At 33.6% G+C, this 27,369-nt stretch overlaps 1 protein-coding gene across 1 annotated transcript in view; it reads right to left on the bottom strand.

Annotated features, from left to right (window-relative positions):
• Window positions 1–27,369, bottom strand: part of nompC (no mechanoreceptor potential C) — a 358,845-nt gene that overhangs the window by 32,349 nt on the left and 299,127 nt on the right. The window contains exons 21-24 of the mRNA XM_069826862.1: window positions 18,792–19,033; window positions 17,123–17,426; window positions 11,964–12,108; window positions 3,706–4,062 (exon numbers count right to left, since the gene is read on the bottom strand). Of these exons, the coding sequence (XP_069682963.1) occupies window positions 3,706–4,062; window positions 11,964–12,108; window positions 17,123–17,426; window positions 18,792–19,033 (1,048 nt within the window). The remainder of the gene's footprint in view (window positions 1–3,705; window positions 4,063–11,963; window positions 12,109–17,122; window positions 17,427–18,791; window positions 19,034–27,369) is intronic.

The raw sequence follows: 27,369 nt of genomic DNA, 5'->3' as shown, positions 1-27,369 counted from the left end.
ATAAACGGTGCTACTTATTTCTAATATTAATAGATTTTACTTACAATTCCACAAAATATTTTTAAAGTAGAGACAAAGGTCTACAAGAACTGGTAGTGGTACACATTTACATAGTTCAAATGTTGATGAAATAAAAAAATGAGATATGTAAGAAAATAACAATATATATATTTAAATTCATCTCGAATCCGTTATCACTGTCACAAAAAACCAGAGCCTAAACTATTTCGGAACAGCCTTCTTGATGAGAAAAAGGAAAATGTTCTGTAAGCTAAAGTATTTGCCATGCACGTATGCATTGTTGTATGTAGCGTAAGCAAAGAACATTATTTTCTTACCAAGAAGACTGTCTATATTGCGAAAATTAAAACAATAAAATGAGTGATTGGATAAAAGGATTATAGGATATTATAACAAGTCATTCATAAATCTGCATCTTATTACAAAATTAATTTAGATTGCATTTTAGACGATATTAAAATGGTAAGGTATTGTACAAATATTAACGTTTCATGAATGGAATTAAAGGTTCTTCGGAGATGTATAGGAATTAAAATATGAGAGTTTATTTTTATTCTACTAAGTACTACGTTCAAATATCTTACCCTCTTACTGTGAGTTACTGAAATTAAAAGCAAATTCTATGACACTGCAAAAGCTGCTTCCAGCAGACTGCCCTACAGCTGAGCTTGGCTCGTATACGTGTTTTGGCGTAAGTGAAATCGTACATTATCTATGTGCCTGTGGACCATACAACATGCTAGCAATGTACACCTTTCAAATATAACAATTATATCAGCAAAACAAATCATTTATTGAATAGTGCAGCACAAATCAGTATAGATACACAATTTGGAATATATTAAGAACTGAATATTATACTATATTTTTTAACCACTGAAATTAACGTAGTTTTTTCATTCTTATCTGAAATGAGAGTATTAGCATCTTATTAAAAACACATTCAAAGATTGCACCTTCTTTGTGATGTAGACCTAATAGTTGTTATATCTATAATCTATAATAGTAATAAATCTGTAGCCAAAATTTTTCTGGTAATTTTCGATTTTCCAAAAATAATTGGTCCTAACATATATAATCAACCACCCCGAAACCGAAAATCGCTTTTTTGAAATTTTTGTTTGTATGTATGTCTGTCTGTCTGTCTGTCTGTCTGTCTGTCTGTTTGTATGTTTGTTACCTTTTCACGCGATAATGGATGAACGGATTTCGATAAAAATTGGAATATAAATTAAGTTCGTTGTAACTTAGATTTTAGGCTATATGGCATTCAAAATACATTATTTAAAAGGGGGGTTATAAGGGGGCCTGAATTAAATAAATCGAAATATCTCGCTTATTATTGATTTTTGTGAAAAATGTTACATAACAAACGTTTATTTAAACATAATTTGCGATAAGTTTTATTCCTTGAAAAATTTTGATAGGACTGATATTTAATGAGATAAATGAGTTTTAAAATTAAAATAACTTCCATCCGAGGCCGTATAATGAAATAAAAAACAAATGACTTCGTCTATAAGGGGCCTTGGACAGCAACAATCGAAAGCTATGAAAGATAGCTTACAGAGAATGTTTCTGTGTTTGTATGAAGTAATATCGGAAGCTAAATTAACCGATTTGTATAATTAATTATTATTTCACCATTGGAAAGTGTAGTTTCTCTAGATGGACATAATGCTATAATGTTATTACAGTAACTTCTGATATAATATAATATAATATAATATAATATAATATAATATAATATAATATAATATAATATGTTAAAGGAATTGTCATTGCACCAATGAGTGTCTCTGGACCAAAATGATCGCATTTTAATTATTTGGATGCAATTTAAATTAAGTAACATATTAAACGATTTATCCTTCTATCAAACACGAATGTTCCCTGGATCAAACGTCCTATTTTAATTATGTAATTACTTTATATTTATTTCTAACGGGTGCAGCGGAGCGCACGGTTACGGCTAGTAATGTAATAAATTAATAATTACAACGAAAACTGATACAGGATGTGGATTTATACACAGAAAACATTTCACTGTTCAACATTTCAAAATTACTAGACAGTGACAAATAAAATGGATTAAAAACCATTTTGCTTTTACAACGAATATTATCAGTAATTCCATGTTCCGATTCATAATAAAAATCCATCTTCGTTGTTTTATTGTGTGGTATTTCATCGTTGTGGGACTCCATGATCCAAATTAAAAACTGATCAATGTTATTGAGATAAAAATATGCAGAGTAGACGGTAATTAATGTCATTAATTTCAGGAGGTTATTCTTTGAGATATTTCATACAAAGACGTTTAATAGAATTTTGCTCGTTTTTGCTTTCTTTTCGAGATAAAAATTGTTTTATATGAAACATTTCATAGCGTGTTTTGGGAAAACATTGATTTGATTTTCAATATGCTCAGTCAATTTAAGAGAGCAGTGTATTAGGATAATAAATGATTGAAAAAAAAAACTTCAGTTTTGTCCTTTAAATGTGCAGAAATTTGATCTGAGCTAATGTAACTTTTCTTTCTGCAAAGGAATTTAGACTTTTTTTAATGAAAAACAAGATGAGATAGATTTTCGTATCGATAATGGGATGAAAGGAAAGAATGAATTTTGTCATGGATGAGGAACGTCTGTATTTTTTGTGAAAACCATCTCAATCAGAGATAGGAATTCCTCTTTCGCGTGCATGAATATACGAGACCTTATGTCAACTTTCGACTTTTCTTTTCTTCTGCAAGAAGCCATTCTAAAGACTTTAATCTCCTTTAAAATCTATTCCTCAGATCTAACAATGGTAGTGAGGGAAAAACATCTGTTACTTTAATTTGCATGCTAATAATTACGACTAGAAAAACTTTCTAAAATTGGTTCAATATATTATTTACTGTGAAGTTTTCCTGTATCTAATATACTATGCCAGTATCTAACTATGGATAACTGATAATTTTTTCTTAGTGGAAGTAATACTAATTTACTGCAAATGGTTTGGAGAGACGATTACTTGCTTTCAGTCACTTTACGATTTTACTTTTATAAACAGACTTACATCAAGTTTAAAGTTTAATCTACCTTAAGAGGAATGTAACTAAAACATCTCTCTGTAAATGAAAATTCCAGAAACAAAAATTAGATTAGACACAATTTGAATATTATAGCATAAAATATATTTTGTAGAATTTATTTTAGTGCATGTCCTTAAAATTTAAAATGAAATGGTTGCTTTCCAAAGCAGAGCATTTGATAACTTGAATTTTCTCGGCAGCACTTATGTTGTTTGACAGCAGTTTTCTATGGTATCTACCTACACCTGCAGGTTGTCGACTTTATTCATCAGCAATAAGGATATTTCGCGCGCAGTAAATCTACTTTATGAGAAGAACAGCTTTATTTCCCGATCTTTTGGAAATTATACTTAAGAATTCTTTCTTCTTAAAAAATTATCTCACTCAGCTGGATTTGAACCTGCATTATAGGTAAGCATGGTAACCATCGGATTTTCAAGTTTGTGTGTATTAAATTTGATTGACATGGTTGTTGAAATAAGTGAAAATGGTAACAAAATATAATATATTTTATTGATCAGCAATAATAATGAATGAACATTTCTTTACAACCTATATGTACTAAAGGTTTAAGTTTTATAACATTGTACGTAAATGGCACCAACCTTTCTGTCTGCAGAGTCTCAACAGGTACATGATCCAAGACGTCAAGAGGTTGAGGGGGGAGGGAGTTGTTGTGGTGCGGTGCATGTTGCGGATGAGTTTGGCCAATCCGTACTTCCACTCGATATCTGACTGTGCCTGGATGCGTTGATATGTATCGCTCATCATGGCAATCAGCAGGTTGATGAGTACAACCACCGATACCAACATGTATACCATGAACATGATCTTGAACAAGTACTCAGTCCATCCGGGCCTAACTTGTTGCCCAGGTGTACCTTTCTGCACTTTATCAATACCTGACATGCCAAACACAGCAAAGAACAGCTGCTCGAAAGCTTCTATGGGAGTGAAGAGCACTGCAACAGACATAGTCAAGATTATATTTATTATCTCATTGTGTCATGAGTGAAAGCTTGGGGATCAATGCTAACTGCAAGGATTCTTGTAGAGCTATTATTGTCGCTATGGAAAGTTCACGAATAAGAAATCCCATTAATGCTTAAAATGCAGGATATTTCATCATATTAAATAGAAATGTTACCTCTCTAAATATGTGGGACTATTATGAACGTTTTAAGAAAAATAACAACAAACTAATAGTACATTATGCAACGAGCCTATAATGAAGGTAATTAAGAAGCGAGTATGGATATTTATGAAACGAGCGCAAGCGAGTTTCATAATTTTCATACGAGTTTCTTAATTACCATTATAAGCGAGTTTCATACGACTTTTTATGCTCGACCATATTTCTAACTTGATATTATTCATTTTCTTTGTATCTGACCTTGGCCAATGTCCCATATGTTCTGAGATGTGCGCAGACGCGAAAGTATTGATTTTTTCCGAGGAACAGATGTTCACATTGACCTTGCTAGGCCATAAGAACCTACAGAGATAACATTGAAATAAAATTAGACATTGAAAAACGAGATGACAAATTGAATTTATTTGAATATTATTTACAATTAACGCTAATTATTATAGTAACAGAACATAACCTTCTGCGACAGTATTGGATTTCCAGCCTCCGTGACTTTTCGCTAATTCTCTTTCGATTGCATATCCGAGAATAATCGAGACTTGCGGTTTTATAACGGTAGAAAGCCGACCTGTCATTGGCTGAACAGTTGTAACCTGAGTCGTCATTGGCTGAAAGACCTGACCTTTAATGAGTAGGTGTACTTTAATGACATGCATTAAAGGTCTGCTACCAGGTGTATAATTACTACATTTCGGCATGGTCGAGCATAAATCAAATTAAAATTCTACAAAGTTATGGATGCATTTTAATTAATGCACAACTCAAAATCATACAGACAATAGTATAACGGAAGATACAAAAGTAAGATGCTTATCAAGTGTAGGCGATTTCATTCCTTTAGGTATTAAAAAAAAAACCTGATGGTTTGAATGTATGTTCCACGTGAGGAAAATTAGATGAAAACAACATTTAGTGAACAGAATATCTACAACGCATCAATGAGAATTAATCCCAAGGTAAGTGGAAAGATATAATTTTAGAGGAGGTTAGAAAACAGTGACTGATGATGGGGTAGTTCTGGGAAGAAAGGAGAAATATTTAGAAGAAACAGTTACAAATAACGGATATGACATCTGAGATTGGATTGAAAATCAGTAGGCCTACTTTCAAAATTAAGTATCGGTACAGAATAAACGGGAAGAATACTGGACAAGATAAAAAAAATTGCAGTAAATGAACGAAAATACGAAAAAGTGAAATCTTTTAAATACTTGGGATCTATAACAATAAACACAAATTATGTAGAAACAGAAATAAGAAGAAGATTAATGCTAGGTATAATAAATGTTATCATAACATTTGCAAGATTTTGATAACGGGACATTACTACATGTCTATATAAAACCACATTAAGGATAATTGTAATTTATAGATTAGGAAAATGGAGTTTAAGAGAAAATATGAAAAAGTCTTAAAAACGCGGAAAACGGTATAAAGAAAAATGGACTTTAAGAGAAAATATGAATAACTAATTGTACACTGACGTTCAAAAATATACCTGACACTACTAATCAATTTTTAGTAGGTTATTTTACGACGCTTTATCAACAGCTTAGGTTATTTAGCGTCTGAATGAGATGAAGGTGATAATGCCGGTGAAATGAATCCGAGGTCCAACACCGGAAGTTACCCAGCATTAGCTCATATTGGGTTGAGGGAAAACCCCGGAAAAAACCTCAACTAGGTGACTTGCCCCGACTGGGAATCGGACCCGGGCCACCTGGTTTCGCGGCTAGACTCGCTAACCGTTACTCCACTACTAATCAATAGTGATGGATAATTTGTTCGTGTAAGTGTGGCTTCTTTAGTTATTGCTTCTATGAATAGATGGCGAAGGTAACCGTCAGTGACGCCAATAGTACAGAAATCTGTGGTGTTCGGGTAAAGGGGTATAAGTCATTTTTTTGTCCAGGTGGAATTTTGTTCCCCAGATGAACACACAAGTGAAATTATACAAATGGGAGTGTAAAAATCAAAGAATACTAGCAGTTGATGTGTTTTATTTGTGTAGAAAATTATTTGTAATAAGGGTTCCAAGTTTAATTTTCATTTATCTCCGAACTCATTTTTATGACTTATCTCCCTTTACCCAAACACCACAGAAATATACCCGCATTATAAAATTCAAAATTTTATCCCTCTCTAATGATTGTAAAAAAACCACTAGATTTAGCGGGAAACCGCTGATAGTATCAATTATGAGAACAATCTATACTTAATCTACATCATAATTTCCCCAAATACATTTTTATCCATCCCAATAGTAGAGTCACCTATTGAGAACTAGCGGAACTATTTCAAAGTTTGTCAATTGGTTATATCTTTGGTTCTGACTTTTCCCGTGGTTAGAAAGTTCGTTCACACGATCAGAAAATTGGAGGTCTGATATCTTTGAACGCCAGTGTACAAGAAGTTCACTGCCTCAGGTATAGTGACTGTAATAAGGGCAAGTAATAATATCTTAAATCAATTTATAGTAAATTAGCAACTGTCATGAAAAGAAGTCAGAATGGATTATACAAAACTGTTGAAGTTAGTAGAAGAGAACTCTGAGAAGATCAAAAATGGGATGACTAGATGATGTTGAATTCGATATGAGATAAACATGCAACAAAAGATGGAGAAGAGAACAGGGACACCAACTTAAAATTGAAGTAGGTAACACATCTTAGAACGGAAAAGATATCATGCTTAATCATGATAAGCAGAAGAAGACGAAACGGAAAGGAGAAAGAACTGGAGGAAGAGCGTAATAACATTGAGATACTAGGTTCCTTCATACTTATTCTGGTAATTTCTCCTCAACTCCACAGTCTGATACGAAAATATCAGTTAATGCTTATTAAAAACATTCACGTACATTAATATATTATACATCTTTCATATTATACAATACAAGAACCTGTATTTTTAAAGTAAATTAAATTATAATCTGTATAATCTTCCTGTAAACACATTCTTTTTTTTACAAAATGATGAAGAGCGATAAATTTGATGGTGGTAGCATTGAAAATGAAGATAATCACACTGTGAAAACACACCATAAAAAGTGACGTGCTTTATCTCACACCATGCTGCCAACTCACACAACTTAAAGCAAACATGCTTCATCAGTCAAACTGCTAAAATTTACCACACAAATAATGTACAAGAATTAAATTTCTAGATGAAAGCAGTTATCTCTTTGAGTGACTGTTCTGAAGAAAGGAGAACATTTTGAATATAACAAAATATAAATAAATGAACTATGAAGGACTTAAAATGAATAAAATTACGATATATGAAATACGTAAATGGAGAAATTGAAGTTTTAAGATTGTGCGAAACTTAAATTTAAACGTGTGATTTAATTAACGGAAAGTATAAAAAATGAATTAAACCAAGCCTCTAAGAATAATAAAATGTCAAAAATTAATAATTTTAGAATTAAAAACGAATGTTCAATTAGCATTTCGAACGAGATAACTTATACTGAATACACAGAAGAAGCAAAATACCTACTGAAGGAAAAAACTTAGATTGTAATGAATATCAAAGAGAAATTAATAAAAAAAGTACTGATAAGAACTTTAGAAGACATATAATGGTAGTGAAAGGCTTCAGAATTATGTTGATATATTTGTATAACAAGTGTAGACCTAGGACACATTACTTAACACACGCATGTCACTTCTTTAAGCACACATTTATCGTAAAGAGAAGAGAGGCGATAGAATTCTTCTACTTTGTAACGATTTAGTAAGTCTCTCATACACAAGAGCAAAATTCTATGTAGAAATATAAATGTTTTGGACGTATATGTCAGCTTCAACTTTATCGTCAATGAAAGGAATGAGATGTTTCTCTTCCCTTACTTAAAACTCGATGACAAAGTTGGCACTTTGCTCCGAAACATGTATTTCTTTGCAAAACCATAAAATTCGCATAATGGGAGAATTGTGAAAATCTTAAATCTTACTTTCTAAGCCTCACTAATTCAACATAAAACACTGGGTATTCTGTAAAGAGTCAGAAATCTGCTGACTACTGTAGCGCTATTGTGGATATTTTGTAAGGACTTAGAAAACTGCTGAGCACTACAGTACAAATCTGGATATTTTGTAAGAATTTAGGGAACTTGTTGAAGAAAACAATATTACTTCAGATAATACTGTAGAAATAGTTAAGGAGTGTGATGAAAATATTGTAACAATGTAACAATCAAATTTAGGATATTTTTAAATACCGTACTTTAAAGCCTCCTGAACACTAACCGATTCCAATCTTAACGAAGAGTTAGGAAGGAAAGAAGAGACAAATAATTTTTCAAACATTTTGGATGGTTGTTGAATACAACAAACCAATAATCTAATGTAATTGTTTTGTGAATACAATAATACTATTATAGATATTGTATTGCGCAAGGACTTAGAAAAAAACCCACTGAGAATGAAAATAATTTTTCTCACATTTTGTAAACACCATACCGGTACCGTACCTAATATGTATTCTGAATGTAGTTAAAGATTTCAGGTATGTCGCAGAGACTTTAGAATGTATGCTGAGTAGATTCTTAAATATATAACAATTATAATATGTTCATTGCAATCCTGTACGTGAAGATATTGCCGAAATCCAAACAGTGCACATTCTGGAACACGTGTCAGGTGCAGTCACACAATTTACACACACCACAGTCAATACCTTCGTTGAACAGATAATCTGAATATGTAAAATTAAATTCTTCTGTTGCTACATCAGGGTCACGAGAAGTGAAAATTGGTCTTCCAGGAAATGGACTTCGTTTGTTCCGTTGCACATAAGGATAAGGTTCGAAAGATATGGTGCTGTTTAGATCGAGAGCATCGTTATCTTCTAGTGTGGTGTTATCTTCTTCGAAGAAAAGCCTGTCTGAGATCACTACATCTGAGAAATGGCATTAAAAACAAAAATATTCTAACCTCCGTTATGATTAGTAAGTTTATCTCTAAATAAACTCCCACTAAAATAAGTATTGCTGTATTTTATTTGAATTTTGCTATATGAAAATTTATCTCAAGTTAAATACGTAAGTTAAATTTTCAATAGTGGCAATGTTTGTCGGATAACATTTAGAGGTAAACTTATCTTCAGTGTAAATTGTGATAAGTGTGTTTGGTAGGCCTATAGCATAGTACTTACGGCTTCAGTCTTTTTACTTTTGTCTAATCAAAGTTTACTAACTGTCAATGATTACTTTAAAAAATATTGTTAAGTGTAAGGCTTAGATAAAAACATCATACTGAAGGAAATAAAGACTATCCATGTTTTCTTTTTGAATTTACTTGCTGATGCCACTATTAAAAATTTTTAGACAGACGAAACCTTTACATTTTATCAATGTTCTATACACTTTTATAATGTATTACAACTTATTTCTAGAAATTTATCACTCTCGGAAACCATTATGCTTATACTATTCATGACGTTTTATATGTATATATAGGGTGTACCGTAAGAAATGTCATTAATTTCAGAGAGTTATTCTTTCAGATATTAGAAACAAGAAAGTTTAATATGCCTACAGTTTTTGCTTCCTTTTTGGGATAAATTAAATTGTTTTATATGAAACATTTCATATCGTGTTTTGGGAAAAGCCATTGATTTAATTCCCAATATGCTCAGTCAATTTAAGAGAGCAGTGTATTATGATAATAAATGATTGGAAGAATTTTAGTTTTGTCCTTTAATTATGCAGAAATATTATCCGAAAAAATGTAACACTGTAAAATTTCTTTTTTCAGAACGAAAAGTTATATTTATTCTGATAAAATTTCTGCACATTTAAAGGAGAAAACTAAAATTGTTTCAATAATTTATTCTTATAATCACTATTCACTTAAATTGGCTGAGCATATTGGGAATTCAGTCAATAGATTCTCGAAACACGCTCTGAAATGTTTCATATAAAATAATTTTTACCTCAAAAAGGAAGCAAGTACGAGCAAAATTGTATTAAACACCCTGTATATTCAAAATAAATTTGTGCTCTGTATTTATGCAGTAGTTCTCCAATTCTTATAGTTTTGCAAATCCATTACACAGTCAGTGATTAAGTATTATTCTATTGTCCAGTAAATTCTAATATCTGTATTTTTTATTTTATTTCATTTTATTCTACAGATTTTACATGAGGAATGTAACTCTGAGATATGGAACAAGTAAAAATTATATTAAAATATATAATACAGTAGTTAATTACCAATACAAAATAAGCAGATTCCTGGTATCTACTTTAATTGACATGAATAAACAGGTTTTTAGTAGAGTAGAAGATATGAATATGGAAAACTGTTGTAAACTTTTTCTCTTGATCATCCAAAGCTTCAAGATAATTAGAACAGTGCTTTGAAGACTAAAATACATTACAGCCATGGTTTTTAACAACCGCGCAATGACGCCTGCGTGAGCTTGATGCGGCTAGCAGAAATCAAATCTGTGCTTATTTAGGAGGCTGGATTTTAACAGCCACGCGCATGACTGTTGCGCAGCGAAACTGCGCAAGCCCGCTGCGTATTGCGGCAACAGGTTCCAGACTTCAACTTCAGCATGACACTCAGTAGTGTGTTATGCACTATGGTATAACGATTAGGGGTCGGAATTTAATGATGCACTATAAAGTAGTATTGCTACTTCCAATATATATTATATTTAATCTAATTTTTCTGAAAAGTGATTTTTTACATGAACACTGTTATTTTAATCAGCTTCTCAATCATATATCAAATATTATGCCAGGTCCTAATATTTGTTTTCTTCAATTTCTGTAAGTATAAGCATAGTTAATGTTACTAATAGTAACCATCAATATTACAGTAGGATATAAAAATCAGTAATAGCCTAAATAAAATTTATAAATTATTGTTGTTTAACTTAATACAAGTTTTGCAGAAAGTTGTACAATGATATTTAAACAAAAAAATTACTTTATTTCTCTCTATGTTGTGAAGTATTCTGCAGCAGGGATTTTTCGTACTGTAAAGTATTTCACTGCAGGGATTTTTCAACTGTTTCACTATTTATTTCAAATGTTTCTAACAAGACTTTCTTTACGCACTTTCAACTGTTCGAAAAAGGCCCACTTTACTGTATTAGTGTTGTAAAAACATGTGTGTATAACTTATAAGGTTATTAAAAAGTCATAACATTTCTACATACAACAGATTAAAAGATAACCTTATTAGCATTTCACTCCAATCATACTGATTTAAACTATCACTGACTACACTGTTGCTTTTTTCTTTAGACATCATCCTGATAGTGCTGTATTTTAATTGTCTCGTAATAATCTCTTTCTATTATCTAATATTATTTGAAATATATTAACATTCTATGTATTTTAGTTTAATTCTGCTACACAGTTTATTTCAGTGTTTAATTAATAGTTCATAGTATTTTGTTGTTTAATTCGTAAATAACTCTTGTATACATGTAACTCTCATCTAAATCAAATTGTTGAATTCTTTGTAAGTTCATGCATATGTATATACACTTTTTGCTGGTTGAGTGGAAGAGAAGGCCTTACGGCCTTAACTCTGCCAGCTAAAATAAATCATTATTATTATTATTATTATTATTATTATTATTATTATTATTATTATTATTATTACATAAATAGATACTTACAATTCAAACAACTATCATATTAACAAGAAGTAGTAGTCTACGAATAAAGAAATAATAAGTATAACTTACCTTCACCAAAGGTGTCTGAAAACTTTGATTTTTCCTTTTTTAAAACAGTTTTCGAGGGCGCTGTGAATGGCTGGTTCAATGAGACCATGTTCATGGAGAAGCCAAACACGAAGATTGCAAGGACAGCCAGAAATCTTGCCAAGTCCTTTAGAGTACAGAAATAAATTAATTTTATATTTAATTCATAAGGGCAACAAAAAACAAGAGTTTGAGCATTTTTCATATCAGTCTAATTTAAATAAGCATTATGAATCAATTCAGATTAAAAATTATAATAGAGTGTTTTCATGAGTTGTATTCGATGTAAGATTATTAATTGCAAGCATAGGACGAATTTTTGCCTTGTTTTCAAGTTACAGTCATTTTTATATTCCTGCAAATATACAGATGAATCGTAAGTATTGTCATTAATTTCAGGCGATTATTCTTTGAGATAACTTACTTAGAAAAAGTTTAATACAATTTTGCTTGTTTTTGTTTCCTTTTCGAGATAAAAATTATTTTGTGCGAGATCGTGCGTATTTGCTTGTTTTCCGCACAGAACCAATACGCGGTAAGTGTGAAATACCACATTCAGTATTCCCAACCTAACACACATAACAATTTCCTCTTCTTACCGCTTAAGCGCGACATTCATTTTACTGCTTTAGGCTTTTAACATATTATTTTTAGAGACGTTTAACATAGTAATAATTATAAATTGGAAACTTACCACTGCAATTTAACCTAAATTGCACTGTTAATTATTGTTTTTAAATATTTGCAAAAATTAAGTAAAGTCTACTACTCCACGAAACTTATTGCATTCCTGATACAAGTAACATTAAGGAAGCCGTGAAAAAATCAACAAGATTCCAGATGCCGATGTTACTACTGCAATATGTTATATAAATAATATTGTTAAAATATTAAAATGAAAAATAAATCATTACATAACCTTATCGTTTGTTTTAAGTTCGCATTTATAGACTGGGGGAAAAAAAAAGACAGGCGTATATCACGGCCTGCTGGAGTATAGATATTTTTGTTTTCTAAAGTTGCCGTCATTAAACAGAAACCAAGATGGAGATTTCATTGCAACTAATTAGAAATTCGTCTTTCAGGTATGTAATAAACGATCTTCGCACAAAATAATGTACGATACACGAGCGGTATGTTTGTTTTCATGTTCTCGGGAATTAAAAAAGCTCAACTACGTTTTGCTTTTTCAATCTTTTCCTCGAACATGAAAACGTCAACATACCGCTCTTGTAACGCATATTACTATTATCTTAAACATTTTACAGCGTGTTTTGGGAAAGTCATTGATTGAATTCTCAATATGCACAGTCAATTTAAGACAACAGTGTATTGTTATAATAAATAATCGAAAGAATTTTAGTTTTGTCCTTTAAATGTGCATAAATTTTATCCGAACAAATGTAATTTTTCGTTCTGAAAAGAAACTTTGAAATGTTAAATTTGTTATTTGGCGACACTGACTTATGTTCGCCATCTATTCTGATAGGTAATAACAAAAGAAACCACACTTACACGAACAAATTATCGATCACTATCGATTAATAGGGATTAGATACATTGGCTTGAACACCAGTGTACACAGACAAACAGATAGACTTTTTATTTTAGTTGGTTATTTAACGACGCTGTATCAACTACTAGGTTATTTAGCGTCGATGAGACTGGTGATAGCGAGATGTCCACACCTGTGGAGTAACGGTCAGCGCGTCTAGCCGCGAAACCAGGTGGCCCGGGTTCGAATCCCGGTCGGGGCAATTTACCTGCTTGAGGTTTTTTCCGGGGTTTTCCCTCAACCCAATACGAGCAAATGCTGGGTAACTTTCGGTGCTGGAACCCGGACTCATTTCACCGGCATTATCACCTTCATTTCATTCAGAAGCTAAATAACCTGAGATGTTGATACAGCGTCGTAAAGTAACCCAATAAAATAAAAATAAATAGCGAGATATTTGGCGAGATGAGGCCGAGGATTCGCCATAGATTACCTTGCATTCACATTATGGTTGGAGGAAACCTCGGAAAAAACCCAACCAGGTAATCAGCCCAAGCGGGGATCGAACCTGCGCCCGAACGGAACTTCAGACCGGCAGGCAAGCGCCTTAACCGACTGAGCTACGCCGGTGGCTAACAGACAGACAGACAGACGGGTGGATGGGCGGTTTTTTCGGAATATGTATGATAAGAACTTTCTTGTGTTAAATTTTAACGTACCTTGTTAACATGTTTCGACCTGTTTTGGGTCATCTTCAGAACTGGTCGTTGTTGGTCTTGGCGCCTCTTGTTTCCTGTACGTTAGTAGTGTAGAGTCAAAGAGAGTATGTGTTTTGAAATTGAGTTGTGTGTTGAGAATATCGTTGGGGTGTGTTTTCAAATTTCAAAACACATACACTCTTTGACTCTACACTACGAACGCACCCTCACAGGAAATAAGAGGCGCCAAGACCAATAACGACCAGTTCTGAAGATGACCCAAAATAGGTCGAAACATGTTAACAAGGTACGTTAAAATTTAACACAAGAAAGTTCTTATCATACACCTGTACATATTCCGAAGTGATATAGTGTTAGAAGTTGTTCGTTTTCTATGCTTTTCTTTCGTGATATTTTCTGTTTTCATCTTTTAATTTCACTTCTTTTTTTTCTTGCTCTGTGTAGGTAACTGACGTCAGCGTTTTTGGCGTGTGTCCTAGATATATAGCGCCCAGTTTGTGAGCACGTTGTTAATGCAGCTGAGAATGGTAGCACTTCCTGTTCACGTCATATCAGCCATTTGCCAAACACAGTTGTCAGACTGACTGCGGCAAATGTAAAACACTCGCACTTAATGTTCCCATTACTTATTTCACACGCCAAAAATGGTGACGCGGACAATAATGGCTATGCTTTGTCCATTGAGGCAGTCCCGTAGTTGAGAAAGTTGAAACTGTTTCTTTATTAATAAAATAGCAGGATACCGAACACGACAGTTTCTAACAAAATATCTGAATTGGTTTATTTTATAGCATAATACTTCTTATTATAGTCCACCATGAACCTGACACATTTGAAATTGCTGTATAATTCATACTGCTTGGGGTAAAAAAGAAAAGAAGGCATGCAATATCAAGAGTAACTCACCAAGTTTTATTAAAAAAATCAGTACACCTCAACATGAGATCCTCTCGTTGCACGAAGAACATCTAGCCTGAATTCAATTTCCTGCCAGGTCTTCTTAAGCATCTCGGGCGTAACGGAATTGACGGCATCTCTTATGCGGCCGCGTAGCTGTTGAAGGTCACGAATTTTGTGGCCTGTATACACTTTGTTCTTGACATATCCCCACAAGAAAAAGTCTAGAGGGATAATATCCGGTGATCGAGGTGGCCATCTTGTCGGTCCATCACGCCCAATCCAGCGACCGGGAAATTGTGTGTCGAGAAATTCTCGAACGATCAGGCTGCAATGTGGTGGGGCGCCGTCCTGTTGAAAGATGACGTTCGGCTGCAAATGCATTAACTGAGGCACAACAAATTGATCCAACATGTCGAAGTAGGTATTGCGCGTAACTGTTTTTTCTGCAAAGAAAAAGGGGTCGATGATCAAATTGTGCATCAATCCGCACCACACAATTAATTTCGGGCTGCCACGAATGTGTTCCACAATGCAGCGTGGGTTTTCTGACCCCCAAATACGCGCATTATGTGTGTTGACTTTGCCCGATAAATGAAAAGTGGCCTCATCAGAAAAAGCGATGGGAGTTAAAAATGTTGGGTCTTCATCAATGTGCTGTAACATGTCGATAGCAAATGCCTGCCTCTTATTACCGTCATCTGGTTTCAGTTCATGAACCAACTGCAATTTGTATGCATGAAACCCAAGAGAGCGATGCAGTATCTTATGTACCGTGGACTTCGGCATCTGCAGTTCTCGTCGAACTGACTTGCGTGGACTTCGTTCATACGCCTGTCTCACTGCTGCTACACGCGCACATTACCGCCACCATGCAATTTCACCAAACTTCCCGTTGCCAAAAAGTGCTGTTTCCATGTCTTAATGGTGTTCCGTGATGGTGGGTCCTTCTGGAACACGCGCCGAAAGTTGCGTTGCACTTGAATCACCGAATTTGTTTCAGCATACCACCAGATCGCTCGTGCTCGCTCTTGCGCTGTCGCCATTTTGACTTAAGCTACCGCAGCGCCACGTACAACCTCTCGCGCGGGTTTTTAAAAATAGCCAACGAAATTTCCACAGTTTCTCTACATATTGCAATGCATGTTACCAACTTATTTCCATTCATTGATTTTTGGCAGCCAAATGAAATGTGTCAGGTTCATGGTGGACACACTGTATGTTATGTAATACCAGCGAATAGGGATTATAAAGAATGGACACTTCGCGTCGGTACCTTTGATGAATCCGGACTGACCTTCAAGCCAGCTAGAGCGTCAGATTCTGCTTTCTCCCTAGAGTTGGCGCTGACATCACACCAGCTAGCAGTCGACACAGCGGAAATATAACACATAATTAATACATCTAGGTACATTATGTACTCAAATAAAATAAATTGGATCCATAAAATAATAAATCCGTCATTAACTGTAATGTCTAGACTCTAGAGTTCCTTTATAATGAGAGTTCAGACGTTGACCCCAACAACAATTAAAATATGTAATGATTTGATAGCGCTGAAAATGGAAAAACAAAACTCTTACGAGAAGTAAAACCATATACCTATATTATATTATATTATATACAAATATTAAACGAATTCGATACTTAATTTTATAATGTAGTATATTATTTTATAATATAACTTATGATATCTGAAATATAAAATATTATTATTACAACTAGTTTGTCACTGAGAAATAAGGAAAAGCTGTTAACTTGAATTTATTTGAAGCAAAGCGTTACTGGATTATGCAATGAGGTAGGCGATGTTTGGATCCTGTGTCTCAACTCTATTCTCAATTATTATCTTAGCGTATGCTCGATTACACTACCTCTAGCGCTTGAAAGTGGAACTAAACGCTGGCGCACAGAGAAACAAAACACAGGAAAATTCGCTCAGTGTCCATTCTCTATAATCCCTATTCGCTGGTAATACCTTATAGCTACTTTGTTATTAATATAATCAGCTAGTATATAAACGTACATACCTTCATTAAATTGCCGATGATGATGGCCCAAGGACCAAAGAGATGATGGAACGAAAGGAAGTCTAGGATCTGCACACAAGCAAATAGGAACGACATGGAAAACAGTTGATTTCGCATATACATCACAGTGGGCCAGTACTTCTTTTCGAGTAACCCAGTCATCGCAAAACTGTGCACTCCCACACCGAACACCCCAAAAAGTAGAACACACAGTTTGATCCAACCGAGACCGGTTTTGTCACTAGGATTCGTGAGTTCGAAGAGCAGAAGACCTGACAACCACACTAACAGCACCCATTCATACCTGCAAACAAAATGTGTTTCAATTATTAATTGTAATATTGCAATTGCTAGGTGTGACAGGGTTTCATATTATATTTATTTATTTTTAATTATTATCTAAATAATGTTCTAATTAACAGAACGGATTGCGTAAAAGATTTGGGAATATTCTTTGACAGTAAATTGTATTTTCATAGTGACGTTGATTACATTTACAATCACGCAATCAGAATGCTAGGAATAATACGGTCAATAACTTATTCTTTTTCCACGCCCGATTCTCTCTTAATGCTATACTATACATTGGTGCGATCGAAACTCGAATATGCATCTGTAGTTTGGAACTCGATTACAACTACGGACTCGGCTAAATTAGAAAATATACAAAGAAAATTTATATCCTTATGTTCATTCAGATTTCTGCCCATTAATTCCGGGTATAGTTATGAGAGAAAATGTGAATATTTTAATTGTCAAAATCTATATGCTAGACGCCATGAGCTAGATTATCTGTTCTTTTGTAAAGTCCTCAAAGGTGATATATCCTGTGACTCTTTCTTAAACAATATTACCTTACGTATTCCAACAAAAGATATGAGAGCCCACAAACTTTTCTATATTAGAAATTCGAAATTTCTTTCACCAGTCTCCAGATGCATTAAAAATGCCAACATGCATGGCTGCGAATTCGATCCCTTCAATGTATAGACTTCGTTTGCTCTTGGCAACGATTTATCATTGATGTATTATTTTAGGCATCATACTCAATTATCATTGTCTCACAGTATTCTTAGTTATATATTTTAAAGTCATCCGTTATTTATCCATTCATCGTCATTATTGTAATTAATTGTAATTGTATTTATGTGTAATAATTCAGTGTTGCTAAGTCAAGAAAACAGAAAAGTGTATCGAATATTAAAATAATAAAATACTCCTTCCTTAACAAAAACAAAACAAAGCTAGCTCACCTTCTAAATTACGTGTTCAAATTGGTAGCCCTCAGCTGCTTTACAATGTGTCACTCGATCATAGAAACCATTTAAGGAATGATTTAACCGGCTTTAGGAATATCTTGCACCACTTCCATTTTTATTTAGCAACACTGAATTTGTACAGAAGTATCAAGTGTGGGTACTTTTTGAAAAGCTCTTAATGAGCTTTATTCAAAAATAAAAATATATATTGGGTGTTCCATTTAAAACAAGAGAGTTGGAGTTACTTCCGGTTAAACCGGAAGTAGAAAAAACTCGGTAATACCATTATTGAGTTCTTAGTATATGGTTATCCCCACTTACCAAGTTTCATGTCAGTGAAGCACATGCTTCAAAAGTTATTTAGGTGGTGCGGGACTTTTAACTAACCCTGTATACATAAGTGTACTCACCAATAAGGCAACAGTTTAGGCCGCACGGTGGGGTACACCGGAGTGACGCCCGTCAGCAAGAGGAACACCATGAGGTATATGTGTGAGGTGAGGTACGACATGAACTTGATAATGGGAACCTTGTAGTACTTGTGACCGAGCGGAAGAGTGAATGTCACCCATATCGGGGGACAGAAGATGAATCCGAAGAACAGCAGCATCGTCCGCCATGCTGCCCAGTTCAGGTTTCCTTGCCAGAGTTCCTAATCGATACAAAATCACAAAAACTTCACCACACAATTTAAACATATAACAAAGGGGTGTGCACTGTGCAATTCTTATAAGTCATGCTTTACGTTACGAACGAAACTTGTTACAAAAATTCAATATTAAACATTTGCTGATTTTAATACAGGCCTATTTAATCTCTACATCAGCATGCAGTTTATCATTTTACTCGGTTCCAGAGTGTTACTTGGAAGGTCTGAGGGTAAAAGCCCTTTGGGGAGGCCGAGACGGAGATGGGAGGATAATATTAAAATGGATTTGAAGGAGGCGGGATATGACGGTAGGGACTGGATTAATCTTGCACAGGATAGGGACCAATGGCGGGCTTATGTGAGGGCGGCAATGAACCTCCGGGTTCCTTAAAAGCCATTAAATACTTTGCATACTTCCACTCGGTAATGAGATTTGGAATAATATTCTGGGGAAATTCCACAGATAGTACAGGTATTCCTTCTACCAAAAAAAGAGTAATTAGAATAATAGTAGGTGCCAAAACTAAGGAATCATGTAGAACTATTTCCAAAAAAAAAAAAAAAAACTCAGCAAATAATGCCCATGGCTTGTCAGTATACTTTTCATTAATAGTCTTCCTCGTATGTAATCGTGAAAACTTTGTAACTAATTCAACAGTTCATAGCATAAATACTCACCTAAGATGACTTTCATACTCCATCGGCAAGTCTATCATGCTATTAAAAAGAGTGCGTTATATGCAGTAAAAATTTTTAATAGCCTCCCTATCGATATAAAAAATGAAACTCAAAACTTAATATTATTTAGGGCCAAATTAAAGAAGTACCTAATTTCTCACGCCTTCTATTCTGTAGGTGAATTCATGACTTTCAACAATGCTGCATGAATATTTCTTTGTCTTGTACAGTATTAAGCATTACCCCTTGTATTGTCCTAGTTCACTGTAGGACAGTTCTGTATATACAGTATTTCAACTAGACTATGGCTATATATTGACTTTGTAGTACTATGAAGATTCTTTTGACATATTCCATATCCTAGCTGTGAAGCGATGTACAGTTACCCTTAAAAAGAATGAGACGATTCTTGGTTATCGGAAGTTAAAGTTCTACAGCGCGGTTCACTCGATATCGACGTATAACGATAAGTACCATGACAAATAGAACAAGAATTGTTATAAGGACCACAACAAGGACAAGGCTCAGAATAAACATCACGAAGAAGACAGCCATTTAAGGCCACGATTTCACAACATAGCTCGGGTAACAAAATATCATTGCTTCTCTGTATACCGAATGGCAAATGCCTGCTATCGGATCTACATTCTGGACTGCTGCTGTCACTGTCTTGTCTCGGTAGCTCATATAGTAGCGTGTCGGTTCCACCGTATAACCGAAATGTTTCGTGTTCGATCCCAGGTAAAACTCTTTTTTTATTGAGGTGTAATTAATTTGTTCAGAGTTCCTCGGCTGAATAATTTGTCGAAAAATATGGAATAATTTATGCCCAATATTTTGGTCTACAAGTGGGCTGAACGTCGTCAAAAAATACATAAATCTTACTTGGAAGTTAAAAGTATTCTTCCTGAAACAAAAATCATAAAAAATAAAAAGAGACCCGTTAACTTAAAATCTTGTCCACATACCATCATACATTTCTCCAATCGAAATCCATTCGATTGGTAGCGAAGGTAAGATGGTTGACAGCTTGTGCTTCCCCCAATATTTCCATTTGCGCAGCCCTCCGGCTACTAATACATCGGTTCCTCAACCTGCTGATCACAGTCTGTGAAGAACCAGGAAAGTTAGATGCTGCTCTTATTTCGTTAGCAGTCCGAAAGGGGTCCTGTCGAACTGTCTCGATAAGAGAGCATCCTCTTCCAATGAAGAAATCCGCGGACGCCCAGGGATAGGGCGATTTTCGACCTCCCCTGAATTTTGTAACAATGAACACCCTCGCGGCTGTACTTCCAGGAACACCGACTTAACGGCCAGCAGATCTAGCCCCATATCCAGCCTCAACTAGAGCTATAACTCGCTGTCTCATGTCACGTCGGGTACGCCATTACGATGAGAAATGAGGGATGACGATAAAACTTTAGTGGAGACAATGACTATTTAGCGTGATATAGAATTATTGAAATAAGGGGCATCTTGCACAGTAAGAGTTAATAAATCAACCCTAAATTAAATATTTAAATAACAGGATATAACAGGAAGTCCAATTATTGTTGCGAAACTAATCAAATTAAATCTAATTACGTTAAGTAAACAAATCCCAAGTTATCACACCACATTGCTACAGCTAAATTCTATGTTATTAACATAAGCATTGAATAGGTCCGTGCTTATGCGTTGGACGACAAAACCAAACATTGAAAGTTCGAATGTTGCCGCGGAATGTAACTTCTTGCTTTTTATAATGTAAATCAGACTTCTAACTACAATCATTCATATTTCTTACATTATTTATTAATATTTATAGCCAACATTGAATTTGTAAAGAAAAGACTTCAGAAATCTCATATGGAATTTGTGATCTGTAGTGACATAAACATAGATTATCTCTCGGAACTTTTCCGTAAAAGTAAATTAAATTCACTCCTTGAAACTGGAAACCTTAGTCGTAGAGCCATTTTCCCACCAGCATACAACCTGAAGTAGCACAGCCATTGATAAAAGTTTTGTACACAGAATTAGACTGAATTCCTATTCGACAGAACCTATAATCAATGGCTTGTATGAACATGATAAACAAATCCTAAGTGTTTCAAATGTCACTGAACAATTTCAAAATATTAATTTAAAAACTAAAAAAGGGTCGTAAATGCTTTATCTAGTGAATATTTACATTTATGTCTACAAAATGAATCTTGGAAAAACGTATATGATACTGGCACTACTGATATGAAGAGTAAATGTATTGTATTTTTCACTTTAATTTCAGAATCACTTTAGTGGATGTTCTCCACTCAATGTTGTGAAAAAATTCAAAAGTAAAAACATGTAGATAACGCAGGGACTTAAAAATCTCATGTATTAAAAAGAAGAATCTATATGTAATGAGTTGCAATGTAATGATCCTCATGTTCTTAAATACTACAAGAAGTACGGTGTAATTTATCAAAAATTATGAAAGAGGGAAATAGAATACATTCGAATAGAAAAGTACAACATTCAGATAATGCAATTAAAGCTATTCGGAATATTATTGAAGTTAAACTTGTAGATATTCTAAGAAAGAAAATATTTTTTTCGTTAAAACCAGTGATTATAAACTAGAGGACCCCAAATCTATTGCAAATTCTTTTAATGTCTTATAGTATATAGTACAGAAATATTATTGACAACTTAAACATTCAATATTTTGCAAAAGATACTGCAATTGGTTACTTAAGAGATGCATTTAATAATTAGTATTAATATATGTAATTAGTCAATAACTACAACAGTGCTTTTTCATTCAATCATAACATGAACAAATTGAATGAATATTAAATTAAACACTATTGCAAACACGTAGATAAAATAGTTAAAATCACCTGAAGGGGTGAGAATGAAATAATCCAAAGCCACACTTTTAACAGAAATTGTTTTGTGCGAGTGCATTTCTTACACATATGGGAAAGCTACTAATAAAATATTGTAATAATTACTCAACAAATGACATAGCCTAAGGACTCTAAACCTTTGTAAAAGTTTGTCTGTGTGGCTTAGGAATATTTTTTAATTTCATTTTAATTGTTAATTTTTAATATATATGCATTTACATTGTATGTGTATGTATGTATAAATGCATTCATTAAATTAACGTTTACAATATTATAACTTGTAATTTTGTATTAGCTGTGATCATTAACACTTAATCTCAGGACTTTGTAAAACTCTATTTCAACGTTATTTAGCTATTTCAAAGTTATTTAAACAAAAAAAAAATCGTTGTGTAGACTAGGAATCGAACTCGCACTCTTCTACACGACACGCAAAAGTCTTAGCGTCTGAGCTATTGAAACGACACGAAAGCTTTCCTTTCTGTGTGGAGTGTCGATCTAGTCATGAAGATCCATTGTCGATTTAACTACACGATTTATGTATATACAGTATTTATCTTTTATTTACGTAATATTATCATATTTTTTGCAGTTTTTGAAGTGCATTTCGGAACGATGCTAGTAAGAAACCAATTAGCCTGAAATTAAGTAACTCAGTATTCGTTATCTTGTGTATCAGTGCTCTGGTCTCCGATCATGCGCAGTGTCTTACATCTGAGACTTAGGAATATTCAATTGTCTCGTCCTTTTCTAGGGAAACTGTACAGTAGCAGCAAAAAAACTGGACCGACCCTTGTAGCTGATTTCAGAGCCTTGTTCACTCCAGAGCACTATAGACTGGTAACTAAGACTTTCGTGGTTCGAATCCTGCCTGGGAAGGAAACTTTTTTTTGTCCTTATTCAAATCTATTACCAATACTTTTCGATAGCTGGTGAAATTCATGTTCTTGAAATAATAAATTAATTAAGTAGTAAAATATCGCTGCAATCGAAAAGTATTGGGAATAAATTTGAATAAGAAACAAAAAAGTGTTCTTCCCAAGCAGGATTCGAACCACGAAAGTCTTAGTTGCCAGTCTATCGTGCTCTGGAGTGAACAAGGCTCTGAAATCAGCTACAAGGGTCGGTCCGGTTTTTTTTTTTTTGCCACTACTGTACGAATACCATGGAATGTAAAATACAATGCAATACAAAGAACGGTATGTTCTATACGCAGTTATTCACACAACTGTTATTGAATAATGTTCAAAGATAAATTGGAGACGTAGTAAACACAGTAAAATGTAAGTTAAAACATTTTATTTTCATTTTCTGTTGATGTACAGTGAACAGTTTTAAAATCTATACAAGAAGGCATCGAACAAACAGCATACTAACGGGTGCTTAAATACTTAATGTGCACAAATCATTATATTATAAATACAATTTATGGTAAACAGAATTTCTTATGCAATAAATATCTCGTAGAACTGGAACTGGGACTAGAACTTCTTTTCTATATTGGTGAAGGACTTCAGCCGTTCATTTTCGTTTAGACTGCCCAAATATCAGTCCAGATATGTGGGAGGTATTTAATGTTTTCGTAGGCGGAATGTGGGGCGTTGTTTAATTCGTAATTTATTCAGTACTTCAATTTTTTCTCTCCAGATTTTAACATTTGTCTTAAACAAGAAAGAGTCTTAAATATCGGAAAACAAAGCAATACTGATACTACTGATGTCTTAAGTGTTGTCGGAAAAATTCACCATTAAAATGGGACACACTCACGGACAGGAGAACGCGAATTCGATTATGCGCACTGTTCAAAACATACAGAGGTGAGCCTGCCTGGAGAGAAATAAAGAATAGGTTGCAACCGCCAAATTACTCTTCAAGGAACGACCACTCATATAAATTGAGGGAAAGAAGACAGAGGACGGATACTGGAAAGTTTTCTTTTCTCAATCGTACTATCAGGGACTGGAATGCTTTACCTGCAGACTTACTAAAGGCTTTACCAACAACCAAAAATGTATTTAAAAATAGACTTAAGGACCTTACTAATAGACGGTAATTATACACAGTATTTAAAGGGTGTAAATGATATGTTGTTATTGAAGTGTTGTATCAGTGAAGAATTATGTTGTGTCAGTGAAGTGTGTTGTATCAGTGAAGAAGTATGTCGTGTCAGTGAAGTGTGTTGTGTAAGTGAAACGTGTTCCTGTCAGTGAAGCTTTATAGTTTATAGTGGCAGTGCAAAGTATTTGAACAGTGAAATGTGTCGTAGTTCCATTGCAGTGAGTGAGTTGACAGCGAAATGAGTGTAATTGAAAGGTACTTGTACAGATATGAACATATCATACTCTTGGGTTTTAGTTCGATCTTAGTTTTAAGATACAAATTAGATTTATTTAAAATTTTATTTTAAGTGATCGTTTCATTTAATTTAGTATATTCCCTGTTGTTGTTGTTATTATTATTATTATTATTATTATTATTATTATTATTATTATTATTATTATTAATTATTGTTAGTATTAATTATTAGTATTATTATTAATTGTATTTTTAATTAACGAGTTTATTATTGTCATTATGGAGTGTAATTAGTTACCACTGCCACCGGGTATATACCCACTGCAGTGTGAATACATACATACATACATACATACATACATACATACATACATACATACATACATACATACATACAAAAGCATGAAGTGTGTGGAAATATACAATAAATTTAATTTTATATACACTAATGATAAAAATGTAGCAGCGTGGTATACAGATTTTTTTTTACGTGAAAGTGTACTGCTCGAGAAAAAAATTGGATGATTTGATTGACCATTTTGAAGATTAGATGTAAAGAAACATCTATATCATATATAATTTGAACTGGTAATGGAAATTACGGGAAAACGGCTGAACGGATTTTAATGAATGAACCCTCATTTTGAAGCTTGGCATCCAAGGATTTTCAGAAAAATAGCAACTTTCAGTGAAGCGTTAGCTTTCCTACATAATTTTCCTATTTTCCAAAATCCATCTTTCGTCGGTTTTGAGAACTAATCGCATTTGAGAATAAAACAAAACACACTACAATAAACAATACGATATTACACGAAGGCCATGACCTGCAGGATTGCTGACATATTTAGAGCTCAAATTCAATTGGTTATTAAAAACTTCAAGGCTTACTAAAAATAATTTACAGGTCTGATTCTGCGGTGTGTAATTTTCTGAGTACAGCTGTGATATTGGATATTAAAAACTACAAAACTTGAGGTGGTTTGATGACATTATTACCATTAGAAATGAAATATTATTATAATTAATGCCATGATGTAACTATTTGTCCTTAATTATACATATTAATGCTATATTGATGATATGAAAGTGAAACGTTTTGGGGTTATATAAGTAGATGTAGAGAATATCTTAAATTTGATTTTCATTGCTATAATTTACTGAATGGCGGCTATATAGTGTATATATATATATATATATATATATATATATATATATCTACAAAACTTACGTAAGATAATAATATTGTTATTAAAAATGGAATATTTTTGTAGTTATTATTTAAGTGAGGTTGGGTCTTTTTCATATACTTAATGGCGGTGTGGTGTAGATATTTATATGCATCACTGTCTTCAGTATTGACTCGAGAGAGCGCAAAAATTACAGTTCCTAAGGAAAGACCAAAAGGTATTACTTACTGATAAAATAAGAAGTCTACAAAATTTTGTAGTCTCCAGATCATTTCAGCAAGATCTCTTAACAGGATAAAATGATTTTACCCTCTACATTTCAAGCTCTACATGCAGCAACTATACCAAGATGTAATGTCTACTGTTCAAAGCATAGCAAACCTGACTTTTTTTAACTTTCACCTACAATCCACAATGAAATGAAGTAGCTATTGCTTTACTCCCACATGAAAAACCCACTGATCGTTCTGACATTGTTACTTGCGTTTTCGCGTTGAAACTCAAAAACTGAAGATGGATAGGTTCAAGAAAAAGTATTTGGCATAAAAAGAACCATTCAAAGGGAGTATGTTTCATTATTACGGAAGCAAATAACTTTCAAAATGTCTGGTATTTTTCATTGAAAATAAATCTGTAAAATTTTTATTTGAACGTCTAATGAACTTAGTTTGCAGCATTTGGTGCACAAGCCACTAGTTATATTATAATAACGTCTAATTAGATATTAAAATGCTTAAACTTTAAGACCAAAGCCACGCTGAGCAAAGTTTGATTACTATTAGACTTTATTTGTTCTAATTTCTCAGACAAAACTGTCTTTCATTCTATTCATGAAATATATTAGATACCGTAAGCAAAAAATGAAAGGAAGCACCGTCCGTTGTACCCTAGAATATTGTTTTAAATGCAAAGTTCGTTTTCTAATAGTCCACCAAGGTCAGTAAGTCTGACCATGAAACGGCGGGCCTAGGTTCAAATCCTCGTTGGGATAAGTAACTTGGTTGAGACTTTTTTCTGATATTTTTCCCTCAACCTAATTAAGAATAAATGCTGGGTAACTTTCTATGCTGGACCCTGGCGTTATCACCTTAATTTCATCATCGTAGTTCATAAAACGTTGTAACAAAGACCAATTAAAAATATTTCCTAATTTTCAATTCAAAAAAAAAAAACAGAAAATATTGGAACTGCTTTAAAAATATAGCCTTCTATTTTATAATTATTTTACTATAAACCTCAAAGAATCTGATAATATCATGTGAATAATGTCTTAAATCATATTTAATGCTTCCAGATACGTGAACGA

This window comes from Periplaneta americana, chromosome 5, assembly GCF_040183065.1.
Source record: "Periplaneta americana isolate PAMFEO1 chromosome 5, P.americana_PAMFEO1_priV1, whole genome shotgun sequence".
NCBI lineage: Eukaryota > Metazoa > Arthropoda > Insecta > Blattodea > Blattidae > Periplaneta > Periplaneta americana.
This window is presented reverse-complemented; position numbering and strand designations above follow the sequence as displayed.